Source organism: Melospiza melodia, chromosome Z (assembly GCF_035770615.1).
Source record: "Melospiza melodia melodia isolate bMelMel2 chromosome Z, bMelMel2.pri, whole genome shotgun sequence".
Lineage (NCBI taxonomy): Eukaryota > Metazoa > Chordata > Aves > Passeriformes > Passerellidae > Melospiza > Melospiza melodia.
The window spans coordinates 70,151,083-70,165,943 of NC_086226.1; the positions used below are offsets into that span (position 1 = coordinate 70,151,083).

Genomic DNA, 14,861 nt, shown 5'->3' on the forward strand with positions numbered 1-14,861 from the left:
GGCCAAGTCCAGAAGAGAATTTACCCCTGAAGTCCTCTGAGATTTGCAGCAGAGTTGTAAAATTCCTACCAGCTTTTTCCAGTTCAGCAGGATTTTCCATCTGCTCCTTCTCAGAAGTGGAATAATCTTTGAACACCCCTTGCTTTCAGAATTATTAATTCTTATATATATTCTTATTAATTCTTCAGATTATATTAAAATCCGAGGGGAAAAAAAAGTAAAGAGTTGCCTGTGTTGTAAGCTTTATTGATCCTGGAACAACTCCTGTGGAACACTCTGGAACACTGTGAATTACAGACAAAGTCACAGAGGAGGAGGTCTGTGACACATTAGTGTCACCAAAATCTTGCATCAGCACCCTAAGCAACATCACACATGATAAGGAAAAGAATAATCATAAACCACTTCAATTCTATTATTTTTTCCTCAAGAAACCAGGAAGTTGGCAATCTGATAATCTAAAGCTAAAGCATGAAAAGTGTGAGAAGGTCTCTATTTCACAGGTGAGTTTCAGGCATCCTGTATTGTCTGTATCCTATAGTCCATATTGTATTTTAGTCTAAATCTTGTATACTTTGAAACTTTAGCAATAACAACAGTAAATTTAGCAGAAAGAATTGGTATAGTGTTTTACTGATTCAGGGACACAGTTCTTCAAAGTGTTACATTTAGGCTGTTCTTTATTTTATTTTTTTAAAAACTAGAGGTTCTTTCCCTGCCTGATTAGAAGTTACTTCCTTAACCAGATCAAATTGCTAAGATCTTGGTGATGCTGGGATGAGTTTATGTACATTCCCAATAAAGAAGGTATCTCTACCACAAGGAGCAGTCTTAAAGATGCAGCTTTCAATGCTGAATCAAAATTCTGCTGGAGCCGATTTGTCTGACATACAGAAAGTTCTTGTATATGCTCATATTTATTAAGAGCAAATACATGACTAACAACTAAGCCTTACTTTCTATTGCAATGTAGTTGAGGATTCAAAAGAGATAAGGGATTAACTTTCAAATACTATTTGCAAAAAGCTGCCAGAACTGGCCAACACATTCAAGATAACCATTCTGTACCAACGCCAGCATATGAGACAATCCAGTCCCATGGGCAGCAGTTGTCGTAAATTTAGTGACACCTTGGATACCGAGTGCTTGCTTTATGTTCCAAATGGAAAACAGTTGGATGACTAGGGATCTTTAAAAAACACATTGTTGTCATCAGGAGCTCTTCCAAGGACCTGGCACATGGTGGAGAACAGAGCTGTTCCATGAGAGGTTAAGAAGAAGGGGTTGTATACTCTTTCCCTCTGGCAAAGGCCGGTCATTCCACAGTGGCACTCGTCTGGTTAATTAATGGCCAGGCGCTCGTCCCCGCTCTGAGCCATCTCAGCCCCGGCCTCGCTCCTGCTGCTGCTGTGCCCTAACGAGACTGCAGCCAGCGCCTCGGCCTGCTCAGTGCTGCCTCTCCAGCAATAAATCACACGGCTTCTAATTTCTGTCTGCAATATTCAGCCTCTTAAAAGGGTCTCCTCAGCCATCACTTGCCCAGGTTACTTCCTTCTACTGCAGTGCTGCTTGCAATTCTGCATGGCAAAGGAACGTGGCTGAAGCAGAGGAGCTGACAATGACATAGCCCCAAAAAACTGCTAAGCACCTTTTATTTAGTCCTCTGCTGGTAAAATAAGAGCCTTCTTTCAAAGTTTGTGCTTTGTTTGAAATATCTGAACACATCTCTGCTGTCCCAAATCTCCAGCTGATTGCCAGTGACTGCTATTATTAGGAACTGCAGAGGGTCTGAGCCCCACCCTGCTGTTGTCTCTGGATCCTGACAAATTATGCTGGCAGCTCAAATTAAAACAGTCTGAGCACTGCCTAAATCAACAACCTGAGCTGTGTGCTGTCTGGAAGGGGCAGCAACTCATAGACCAGGGCAGGTCTGTCTCCTTCCAAAAAGAGCTCTTCGAACTGCATTGGTTGCTGGCCTTTTTTTGTACACCAAGAGTATTTGTTTTTACTGGTGAAGAGGAAGAAAGCTCTACACACCTCCGGCATCTAACCTCATTGGAAGTCAGCTAAGTAACAGAAAGCATCTGTGTGTCAAGAACCACATAGGTCTGGTAAGCAATTGCCAATAGGCCGTAACCCATTTCATTGCCACTCATCTTTTTGGATGACGTTAACCCTTGCAACCACGTGGCTTTTCCTGATCAGAATTTGCAACAGAAAATTCTTTTCTACGCTAGGAAATTAGGGCCAGAGGCAGGCATAGCATCCTTTTGGTTCCAAGCTCTGCTTCTGCAAGGCATCCTTAGTCCGACCTGTGCCTCAGCACACACAGGCTCAGCATATACTCCTGTGCCATTTGAGAGAGGGCAAGGTAATAATTAATAATTTACTAGAGGTGCATAGTCCAATACTTTACCAAATACACTTGGCAGGTGAACCATCTTGCTGGTGACTGCTTTGTGAGAAGGATACACTTTATTCTGTGCAAGCATAGAACAGTATTTGTGAAGCAGTTAGATGGATACAAGGAGTGATTCTTTAAAAGAGCAGGACTGCTCAAGAGGAGGCTGAATATCAGTGTGGAACCCCTTTCAGGCCTATACCACCTTCAACCTAGGTATCCAGCTATCCATTACTTCAAGCATGGCATGTAAATCCCACAGTCTGACCTCAGACTAACTATACCATGGTATAGGAAATCTGTCCTTAAAGTTACACTCCAGGCTAGAGGTGTTCAATAGTTTCCAAAAATGTACAACTTTCACAACTTTTTTATTTAACCAGAGACTTTAAAAGAACAACAACAAAAATCACATGTGTTTCACATACTTTTCACCCATTTTCAGCTTTTTAAAACTATAATTTGAAAGGCACAAGGTAAAATCCAGTATCTCAGGCTTCTTGTCTGTGCTCAAGAGATGTTGGTGATGTGTTAAGGGCTAGGAATGTGCTGTGGAAACAATTCTAAATTTAAACAGTTGAGTTTGGGTAAGTCTGGAAACTGTCTAGAAATTTCTCAAGAGCAAACTGGTTTCTGTTTCTCTAATTTTTTACCTAGTTTTCACAGATACTTTGACAGAAATATTTTTTCTTCATATTTTTGCTTCTCTTGCTGTCGTCTAAACATTCCTAAAGCAAAAATACCGATAAAACTTGAGAAGGTAATTTTAGTTTTCTGGTATTTTAGGCATTTTTTTGCTTGGTTTTTGTCTTAGTATGGGCAAAGACACTAACATTTCACACATGACCTCTAAGTCCTTTATATGTTCAGAAGTAAAGGCAAGATTCAAATCTTGCTTGCATGCATTTCTCTGTGTAAGGTCTGCCATGAAGCTGACTCATGGTATTGCTGCAGTCCAGGGTAGTGCTGCATGCAGATCTGTGTGCAGGGAAACCTCTCCTCATCCTTTATAGCAATGCAAATGTAATTTCTCTCCTTTGGCTGATTTGCACTGAGGTTCACAGCAATCTCACAGATCTGTGTCATGCTCACAGTACAGAACTAATTTAGATTATTTAGATAATTTGTGCTAACCCCTAGTTTACTCCTGCTAAACTCACCCCTGGAAATATTTGCAGCAGGATGCAGACTCAATTCTGCCAGGTCTTCCTCACCAGAGTACTCTGGAATTATGATAAGATCTCACTAGCCCTCAAGTCTTTTAGCTCAGAAGGTAAAAAGAGGAGAGCTACGAAAGGCTTTTTTGTGTTTCAGGTAATTGGGTGTTGGGACCACTGAGGAATGAGATGGCAGAGGAATGGTTGTGATTAATCAGAGCCATAAATAAGTAAGCCATGATAAATATGATATGATAAATATGATGCACAAATAAGATAATGAGGTGGAAATGGGAAAGGGAAAAATGGATTAAACTATATAGCAATATTCAAATAAGTTTGAATTCAAGTAAGTATTGCAACAGGGGCTTGCTTTAGTGTCAAAACTTCCAGATTTGGCTACTCCAGGAATTTGAATTGTTTGAGTGCACAGGTTGGGTGCACTTGATCAGGACACTTAGGCCATGCTTCATAGTGCTTAAAGGAGAACTAGGAGCATGGCAAACAGATAAAAAACTTCCCTGCCAGTAGTTTACAGCTTAAAAAACTTCTAATGAGAAAGTCCTTTATGGATTCCACTGCCATGAGCTTGCCTGGTTTCTTCTCAAGCCCAAGTGCACTCTTCAGCATTCACCATGTCCTAGAGAATTGGGCTCTACAGCTTAACAACTCATTACAGGGAGAACATTTTTTTGTGTTTGTTTTCTCCACAACTGTTACCTTCCTTAGATACCTACTAATCCTTGTGCCAAAACACGTAAGTAGTATTTACTTATCCTCTCTCCACAACACGCATTCCTTTTGCAGATTCTTCTCACTCACCTATTTTCCAAGGAGAAAAGTCACAGCTGACTTTTTTTTCCATACCTTGCTGCATTTTTGTTTTTCCCTGCAGTCTTTAGGTCTGAAAACAACTTAAGATTAAGATTAAGATGGATTTGATCCCATGCTTAACTTAAAGGACAAAAGCATTACTTCCTAAATGAAGGCATTGGAAACTAATGTATTAAGCCATGGCAGAAATAGCAAGCTGTTGATTAAGTCAATTTGCCACATCTTTCTAGGTGATTCTCAACACCTAATTTTTCACATTCTAATATTCATGACAATGATCTCTGGAAGGACTCACAAAAATTGAGCAGTGTTATAGTAAAATGATCCTGGATATGATGTACTAGTCACGGGTTTTCATTTTGTGGAGTAACGGCTACTGTATTAGTATTCTCAAACACCTATTGAAAAATCAGTGCAGTGCTTCACGTAAATGTGAATGCACATAGCTCCCGTTTGGGAGGACTCTAAAATCTCACCTGATGTAGGTTTAACTGGTATGAAACCAATCTCCTGTGCAGGACCAGGATCCCTCTCCTTGTCCCTGTTGAATTACCTCCCACACTGTTTCTTGTTCCTTGTCAAAGGCAATGTTGCTCAGACTACAGAGCCCTCTTCTGTGGTGCGAGCCCCATACTACCTTAAATCTGCATGTACAAACCCATACTGGCCTCTGTTAATGCCAGCTGTACACAGGTGTGATGTATTTCTCCAAATGGAAGATCCAGTTTACCAAATAATCAACTTGCTGTCTTCATGTAGTATATCCAGCTCCTCTGCCACTTGTTATCTGCGCATCAGCAATTTCCATTTACATCAAATTACAACTAGGGAATGCCTTCAAATCTTGAAAGACTGCTTCCTGTGAATTCTTCCCTGCCTCTGCTCTCAAGGAACAGCAGTCTCTCTCACAAATAGCAACTTTTTGAGACCTGTCAGAAAGCCAGTCCTTAATCCATGTAAGGCAGACCTTGCTGATACAGGAGGGGGCTATTTTTAAACACTACTGTCCTGCCATAGTAGTTCAACCCCCTGATGACATCTAAGTAACGTTGGATTCAGCTCAACAAATTCATCATCTCATAGAAAAAACTGGAATGGTCTTTCCTGACAGGCGGTATCTTTGGTGTGGCTAATTGAATGTCAGTGATACTTTAATTGAGTCACTGCTTCTCTGAGCTGGGCACTTGTAAGTAAGAGACCATCATTGCTGTTGTTTTTGTCTACTAAGGAATCAGTATAGTAGTTCCCCACTTGAATCTGTATGCTGGACATCTCTTGAACCAGGAAACCTCCTCCAACTCCTGCGCTGGTTGTTGCTTTTGTTGACAATTTCGCCTCATTGCTGCTCCTCAATGATTGTATTTAGTTCACCTGATGTATGGATAACACATGTTCACTGTATCATATGTGAATTCATAAACCAGATGCACCAATCAATACCCAAAATCCCATTTCCCAGCTTTGTGATTGCTAGGTAAGGGACAGAAAATACTTAGATTTTGTAAATGCTTGTCTATATTTAGACAAAGCATTTAGATTATATTTATCATCTGGAGTTCTCTGCAGTCATAGAAGAGGGGCCCTATAACAAATTTTGGGGCCATACATGTTATTTATCCAAAATAAGATAAATTAAGTCAGCTCACCTATCCCCAGGCCACTGAGTCTGGGACTAGTTACATTCCCAACTTCTGAGCAACTTGCAGCCAGCATACTTTTAAAAGCCACAAAAATGCTTCCTTTTTCACCCAAAATTTTAGCCACCATTCCCCTTCAGAAAACAAGCAGACACAAACACCAAAGTGCTCTATACAGGAACAAGCCCAGAGAGAAGATGGCTTCCTTTTTTACCCTCTTGTGTGCCTGCTGAAGACATCTTGCTACAGTATTAAGAGTGGGCACCACTCAGCTCCCTTGCTGGTAGGGCAGCAGAGGGATGCTGTGGTGATTCAGACTCAGGTAGATGTTAAGAGCAGTGTGTCATGGCAGAAAACTTTACCAGTATCTGTCTGTAGCACACATGACATCCAAGTTGGAAGATGTGATGTGGCCTCTGCTCAAGTAAGGATCAGAAAACCAGTTGCTCCTAGACATCACAGAACCTCTCCAGTACACAGAGTTTCTGTTTTTCTCCCAAGCAGGGAGAGCTGGGTTCCACTTTTTACTAGCTGTCTCACATCTTCCTACTTCTCAAACCAGATTTGCACAGTGCTCTGAGTCTTACTATAGTCAGTGTGTGAATTTTAGGGACTTCTGAAAGATCTGAAAGTCACAGCCTAAGCATTTCAATGACATTAAAACATGCACATTTGAAGCTTCTCTGTTTTAGAACCACAAATTCTATTTTAAAGATGTGTTTAGATATTTCTTGCCCTGATAAACCATGGCATCCAAGTACAGCTCAATCTTGCATGCATCCTTAACACTGCTCTAAGATGCGGCAAAATCTATTATTCACAGTTTACAGATAGAACATGGATGCACAGAAAGGCTATGTATTTGCTGCAGACAAAACAAGTGGCTAACTCACGTTCACTGAGGTTGAGAATAATGTCCTAACAGTAGATTCCTTCTTTTCCTCTTCCTATGACACTTTGCTCTGTGCCAGAGAAGCATATATTAAAACTATGATAAGTCAAGGTAACAAAGTATAAAACCAAATGCTTCAAAACCAGTCAGCTTCCTGGTGTTAAAGTTCATATTTCTGGTTTTGGATTTGTTTTCTTTACATATTCAGTGATGCACACTTAGAATTCACTCGGCAAATTTCCCAGCAAACTCATTTACCATGGTGATAGAAGTAAATGTACAGAGAACAGGTGTGTAGAGAACCCAGTGGTGACTGGATTTCTTTCTGTAAGTCTAGCATGCAACCAGTGTGATTGCAGAACACTGGAGTAAGCTTCTGCTCATCTCAGAGAGATACTGCAGCAGGTTCAAACAGATAAAGCACCAAGCTGAACTGAAATGCCATTTCTTTCTTCTGAGAAAGACCATGCAGCATGTGAGAACTGACCTTATTTTAGCCAACCACTGGCAGGCAGGAAACACCTAACTTGTGTCATGTCACTTATTCTGATGGAGCAAAGCTAGAAATTAACTTCTCTGCATTCTGACAAACATCTGCAGCAGACCAAGCATAGGAGAAAAAACAACTAATAAGCTTATATGGAAAACCTGTTGCTCTGCAGAGTGCTAAGCAAACAAATTGGTTCATGGACCCACACCAACACTTAAAATAAGGCTGAATATTTTTTATGCTGAAGTAAAATTCTTTCAATCTAATTGACTGTATACATTGCCTGCGATGTTTCATGAATTACCAGAACTAGAAACCAAAGAGGAAATATGTATAGAAAGGTCCAGACTTGTTCAGTCTGGAGGTCTAGACTCTCAAGGCCTTCTATTATGCTTTCTATAATGCCGTCTATTAGCATAAACCTACTGTAAAAGCTGCCATACACCAGGTGGTAATATTAAATCCATAATGGCCTCATTGGTGTGAGATGCAGGACACTAAGAAGCAGAGGACTTGATCTACTTTGGTGGCAGGTTTCAGGACATCATGTGGAAATGACTTGTCTGGTATTCTGTTACATAGCAGTTGGAAGAAACAACAATGTAAACTTTTTTTTCCTTGATGTGGAGACATAAGTGTTTCAGAGCTATGCACTGCAGCATAGCACAGAGCTATGCAGCTCTGCAGTACAGTTCTGCCATAAAGGAGTCCCAAATCACCAGCCATGTTGAGGTTTGCCTCTGGGGAAACATTCCTGGTGTTTCCACTTGAGATATGGCAATGCCTATGTTGATAGAAAACTGAGAACCAGCTTAAAAATATGCATCTGCTTTCCACTGCCTGAAAATTAAATGGTTATAGCTTCCCCCACCTAACAAATAATATAATTTGCTCTTCTACAGTTAATATTTTAGAGAGAAAAATCCTTAATCTATTTATTTTAAATCTGGTTATTTTAAATTTCTGTTGACCTATCAGCAGAGTATAGGACTTAAGAAAAATATCTTGGAACAGCAGCAGCAGCAGAAGCAGCAGCAGCAGAAGCAGCAGCAGCCATTCCTGTTACACTACAAAAGAAATCTGTAACCTTTACCAGCTGCAGAAAAATGTAGCATCTGTTGATCACTGGAGGAACTGGAGAAGAGAACTAAAATACATGTGGGCTCTGCTGTTTTCTGTTTCCCTTCAGATCTCCAGGTGTGCGGTCCCCGGCACGGGCTGTGCCATCCGTCTGGGACCGGCACAGCTGCATCAACATCTCAGCCATGGGGAAGAAGAAGAGCTGGGTGTCACTTGAACAAGGGCAGGCTGTATGGGGCTGTCCGACTGGCAGTGCCCACAGAAACACAGGCCTTTTGACACGATGCCTGTGACATGCTAGAAGATGAGCTGGCAGTTTCTATATGCCAAGATGATGGTGGATCCTAAACAGCCAGGCCCCTTCCTCACCTGGTGTCACTAGACACGTTCCTCCAAGGTCTGCACCAGCTGAGCTCATGGCTCAATTCAAATACTCTACTAAATGTGAAAACAAAAGTTATAATATGGGACTCAATCCTGCCTATATTTTACTCGTGGTGTAATGCAGCTCAGCAGGAAATATTTCTGAGATCATGTACTCAGCTATGGAGCTGAGATGACAGTTTAGTAGATAAAACAATTACACAATTTTGACAATGCAGTGTCTGTGTTCGATTGTCTTAAAACTAGCAATATCACAATTATTTTCTGCACTAAAAGCCATCCTGCAGCAGATCATTTTTGCTTGACTTCATCAGCTAAGCAAAACCTCCAGCTGTGAAAAAATATATATTCAGCAGAGTACTGATTTTCTCTTGCAATCTCCTCTCCTCCCCATTTATTCCTTCTTTTCTTCTCTATCATCAATCTTTTAAGCATGCCACTGTGCATTCACATTTTTCTTTCTGCACGTGTCAGCTCAACGCTCTTCCTCAGAGCCCTCTTTCTCCGCCAAATCCCGCAAAGCAGACTTTAACCACTCATTTCCCGAACAGGGAATTCCACACAGAACTTTGCACAAGCCAGGCTCTCCCTGTGCTTCCCAGCCACTGTGCTGGAATCCTCCCGTCCCTCCAACAACCCACGGCTAAGGACAAAAGAGCAAGTAAAAGGAAACTGACTTACTGCTATGGCTTGGAGCCTTTCCTTGTGCAACTCTGCTTCCGCCATCCTGGAGAGAAGGACACGGGAGGAGAGAGAGGGAGACCGGTGGGTGGGAGGGAGAAACAAAAAGGCAAACAAAACCGAAACGGAGCGCACACTGCAGTCACCGGGGGGAAACTGGAGTAATGGCAAAGAAAGCCGAGCCTCTGTGTAGCAGTCAGCCACTTTTGGAGGCACTGCAGGCTGGCTCACGGTACGATCATTTTAGTCCCTGGACCAGTGCCTGCCTGGCTGCCTGTCTCCCAGCTGTATTGCTAACTGCATTTCAGTGCTGCTTCTGTGTGCTGGTGCTGTCACACAAACCATGTAGGCACTCTCCAAGCAGCTGAGCAAAGGGATTGCTCGCATGGCTATAATTTTTTGCGTTGACGTCTCAGCTCATTTGCTCCTCCTATGGGGTGCTGGGTCACGACAGGAGCTCGACATCAGCAGCGCGCACAGTAATACAAACCTGCCTGACTGCAGCAGAGGAGGCAGACAGCTGTGCCACAGCGTGTCCTTAGCGAGCAGCACGGCGCGCAGGGAAGGACGGCGGTGGCACATGGCGCAGGGAGGGGAGCTGCGGCAGACACGCAGGCGGCGGCTGCAGCCCCCGCTGGAGCGGGTTTGGATAAGGGAAAGGACAGGGCTGCCAGGAGGAGGGAGAGCACGGACTCTGGGCGAACTGCACAGACAGTCGTCAGTGCAGTGGGAACATGGCACGCTGCAAAATGCTGCTGCTGCTGCTGCAGGGCAGCCCTTAACAGAAGCGACGAAGAGTATCTGGATGGCGAGGGAGATGCAAGGAGATGCACACATCCTGCATGCATTGCATGTATTGACATCAGATATTGAAAGTGATAAAGCTGTGTGCACAAACAGTTTCACTGAGGAATCCAGTGTTATAAATACAAGAGAAGGAGGCAGGTGAGGAAGTAAGGGGACACCTGAGCCATTATCACAAGGGTACCTGTGATTTCAAATTTGGCTTTGGTTTTGCATGTAAATTCCTCACACTTTTTTTTTTTTTTTTTTTTTTTTTTTTTTTTTTTTTTTTTTTTTTACTTGTATCATTGTCTGCTTCATTTTCTCAAAGACAGCAACAAAGCCGCCCCCCTCCCTCACAGTCCTGTCCCATGGGGTGCCACTGCAAGGACGAGCGTGGGGCTGCCCCAGTAGAGGGGTGTCTCTCAGCCAGGGCAGCTACCACACCAGATGGTGGGTGGGGGCTGACCATGACATCGTGGGGCCGTCCTGCCATGAGCATCATATGCTGCAAAATGCACTTCTGCATGTCTCCTGCCATGCAGAAGTGCATTTTGCAGCATATCATTTTGAGGTGAAAACCTCTTGCTGCTAAGATGGGGAAACTCCATTACCTTGAAGGAAAGTGATTGGGAAGTCACCCTGTTTCCCATGTGCCTGCCATTTCAAAGGCCACCAAGCCTGGCATTATATTTTTCCACATCCCAGTCTCCTTGGTCAGACATCCTCCACCTCCATACCAGTTCCAGTTCCAGGACATGCTACTTGCTGCAGGCTGTTTTTCAAGGCAGCTGCTTTGTCAGGTGTTTTTGCTTCCTGGTCCCATTTTCTTGCTGGTGTACAGTCTCCTTGTCTTGTGACAGCACATCAAAGTGACTTCTTGCTTAGCTTTACCTCCGTGAAAGAAGTCCTGTGTCGTCTGAAAACTCACAGAACATTATGTAATTCCAGTAGTCACTGGAATTACAAAAGGCAAAGTTTTATTGCCATATCCCAGTATGAGTAAGTTGGTGATGGGGGGATCACAGCTAAGGAAAATGCAACAATTGTGGCTATGTACTGGGATACTCTTTCAGTCTTCCAGCTTTAAGTAATTTATTGAGTAGCAACTGCTTTCTAGCCTGTTTGATCTTTCTCTTGTTGCTGTTCTTCAAAACCTCTCCTTTTTATTTTCCATTACCATGTAAAGGTCCATGCATTGCTACTTGTATTACTACAGCTGGTTTTGAAATATCCCATCACACAGAATCCAGACATCTCTACTCCCACATGTGCTCTGAGAACATATATAGGCAACTGCTACTAAGGCTTGATAGCTATGCAATTAAATCCCTTCAATAGCCTTCTCATGTTTTGCTGTTAAGCCTTGCCCAGGGGAAGAATTCTGCTACAGGCTATATCCAGCAAAGACAAGGGTTATGCCCCAGTGCTTACTGGAGCTGGAATGGGCAGCCTATTCATGCTACAACCTGTAGTCACATTACATGTTGCCAAAGTTGTGTGCAATATGCATCGCTTCAGGCCATCCCCTCTTTTCCTTCCATATGACATCCACTCAGGAAGACATTTAATCATATATTTAAGTGCATTCCAGACAGTCATATATAAAAATGGATGTGAGTATCTCAATTATGCTACAGAGCTGAACACTGTATTCTGTATCCTCCCCGTCCCACCACCCTGCCTTGTTTATCCTCTCTCCAATTTAACTGCAATGCTTGTTGCCAGCAGAAAATAAGCAGGGTGCATCCCTAGTGGGTGCTGCAGTCTTCCTGGTCCCAGTGAACATGCTGCAGGACTGTGCAACCCTCCAGTTTAATTTGCCAAGGAAACATGGATCAGCTCTATTGACTCTTTGTGACTGTACAGGAATGATAGAGGTTGCATCTGCAACTGCAGCAGTTTCTTGCTCTTGACGTGCAGTGAGAAAAGGCTGGAAGTCATGCAATAGTAAAAGCCACCAGTTTCTCTACGTGTAGTTCTACATTTCTCTACATATAGCTTCCTCTCATATAGCTTGAAGCCTGTGATGCAATGAGGTTGAAATCCTTTACCAAGGCATTTCACAGAGCACACCCAAGTGAAATGACCTCTATGAAGTGACTTATTACACCATGATGGAGTCTGCAGCAGACAGCCCCTATAAGATGTTTAGTTAGTGAAAACATATTAAATGAAACAAAACAAAGCATCTAGGCAGTCAATTTTTAAACCTATTTCTCGTCCATGTTGGTTAAGATTTAGTTTCCAGAATGTCTTGCTAGTTGGTAAGGGATTCGAATTCAAAACTTAAGAAATTTTCTTAAATTATGTGCAGGTTTTTTTCTTACTTTTAGTGCAGGAGACCAGGGTAATATTTCCAAATTTTAAACACACTAGTAAAACAAGAGAGAATGGAGTGTGTAGGGAGGAGCAAGAGAGATTCCAGAAGAGTAGGTAAGAGCAGGTTTAATATACTTTGATCAGTAGCTAAAAACAGAAAGAAGGAAAAAAAATGTCCCTTTTATTTCTTCAAATGTCAGTTCAAAAGCTGTTCTTTTCACAGAAATTTTTAAAAGAGCAAGAACTGCTAAATCCTAATAATGTGTGAATTGCATTCCATTTCCATGCAAAACAGATTTTTATTTTCATTTCTTTGGAAAAGAGTGTAGGAAACAGTCTGTAGATCCTGCTCAGTGCTGGAGAAGATCCTGAAAGTACTCTGAGCTCTGTGTAGCCTGAACTTTAAATGAGACAGCTTAGTTATGTGGTGAAAATCAGGTTTTTGTCCTTGCTATGCAGCTGAGCTGGATTAGGAAAGGTTCTAGCTTAAATCACCTGTGTTTGGTTTCAGTCAAGCCAACCAGGTTGGTTTTTTGCCATTGCATTTCTTACTAAAAGACCCCTTCTGCATGATGCCAGGAATCTTATTCTTAGGAAACGTTTGCCTTTTCATTCTCCTGGCTGTTGGCAGACTGATTTAGTCTAAGAAACCAGAGTTTGTCCTGAAGACTGCATAAGGAAGGCACGTGCATACACATGATGGTCAGGATTAGCACCTCAGCAAATGCATCAGCGTGTTTTTGAGGTGACAAGTTACTGGTTGGATGCTGGCAGTGGCTGTCAGGAAAACACAGAGCAAGGAAGGAAAACTGGCTTCATATTTGCATTTCAGATTGTTTAAGAGGAGATACTTCTGGCTCTTAAAATTACCACATGCCAACATATTGCATTGTGCTGCACTAACACTACTCTGGCATCCTCAATATTGTCAAGCATTCATGCCTACAGCATGTTTGAACCATATTATTTTCTTCTAAGTCAAAATTCTGTTGTTTGATTAATCTTTGCCTTTCTTACCAGAGTCTGGCTATATTAAAATAGTTAGGAATGAATAAGTAATCTAAACTTTTAGATACCTGAGCTCATCACCCATCCTCATTTTTTGGGTTTCCTCAAACACTGTGCCTCACACTACATTCCCTTCAAAATTTCTGGCAGTGTCACCATCCAAAACTTTAAGGAAAGACTACTCCATCTTCAGTTTTAATTGTAGCTTTCTGCCTCACCACATAAAAACCTCTTCCTGTCCTTCTCTTGACTCTACCCAGACAGCTTGCTGGGGATATGGAGTGCTTACAACACCAGGGTTGTGCTTGGGCCTCCTGGAACTCACAGTTGTGAGCTGCAGAGACCCTCATCCCTCATCCCAGTGAGACATCATGCCAGGACAGTTGTCTTCATCCTGCCTGGACACATTAACCCAGGAAGTGGTGGCTGTATGATGGGGAGTGTTTTCCAGGCCTTTCACACTCACTCAGTATGGCTGGTGGAGGGAGGTGCCCAATACTGTTCACTCGTGACTTGCAGTGGTGAAAGTGAGAAGCTGAGCACCCAAATATGTGCCCTCACCGTTCTGTGGGGTAGAAAATGCTACCACCAGTACATTTTCTTCATTACCCATTCCCCCTTGCATGGGTTTTCATGGGCACAGCCCTCAAGCAGTTTGGGGTGGTGGGAAAACCAGTCTGTGCAAAAGGCCAAGCAAAGGCTTGGAAATCTCCCCTCCGTCCCTCACAGCACTTTATACCTAGAAAATGCATGTGGTGAAACGATGTGTTGTACATCTGAAGCTGAACAAGAGAGAGGTGGCAGAGTTCAACCTATACCTCTGAGTCCAGTTTTCTAAGCACACAAGGTCATTCTTTCTTTATAGAAAAGAATTTTTTAATCAAACTTGGAGTAACTGAAATTATTTCTTCTCCCATTTTCCTTTTTTTTTTCCCGTGTGCCGCTTGCTATCAAGACATGGAGTTGAAACACACACAGCCACTTCAGGAGATTGTATTGTTTAGGAAATAAAACCTAGAGCACAGGGCTTTGTTTTGAACCTTCCCAAGACAGCAGGCATATGAATAGGTAAGCCATAAATTATTAATAAATGAAGTTTTCCATGTTTGCTTGGTTTCATTCTGAAGCCACGGGAAGATTGCATTGAGAAGTCCTCTGACTAGATTCTGACTAGGTTTCCATTTAGTCATGA

The 14,861-nt window shown here is 42.4% G+C and overlaps 1 protein-coding gene across 1 annotated transcript in view; it reads right to left on the reverse strand.

The window, feature by feature from the left end:
• Positions 1–10,098, reverse strand: part of LOC134431793 (PALM2-AKAP2 fusion protein-like) — a 262,074-nt gene extending 251,976 nt beyond the window's left edge. Inside the window, 2 exon segments of the mRNA XM_063179982.1 lie at positions 9,557–9,602; positions 10,047–10,098. Coding sequence (XP_063036052.1) covers positions 9,557–9,601 — 45 coding nt within the window. The 5' untranslated portion in view covers position 9,602; positions 10,047–10,098.
• Positions 10,099–14,861: the final 4,763 nt, after the last annotated feature.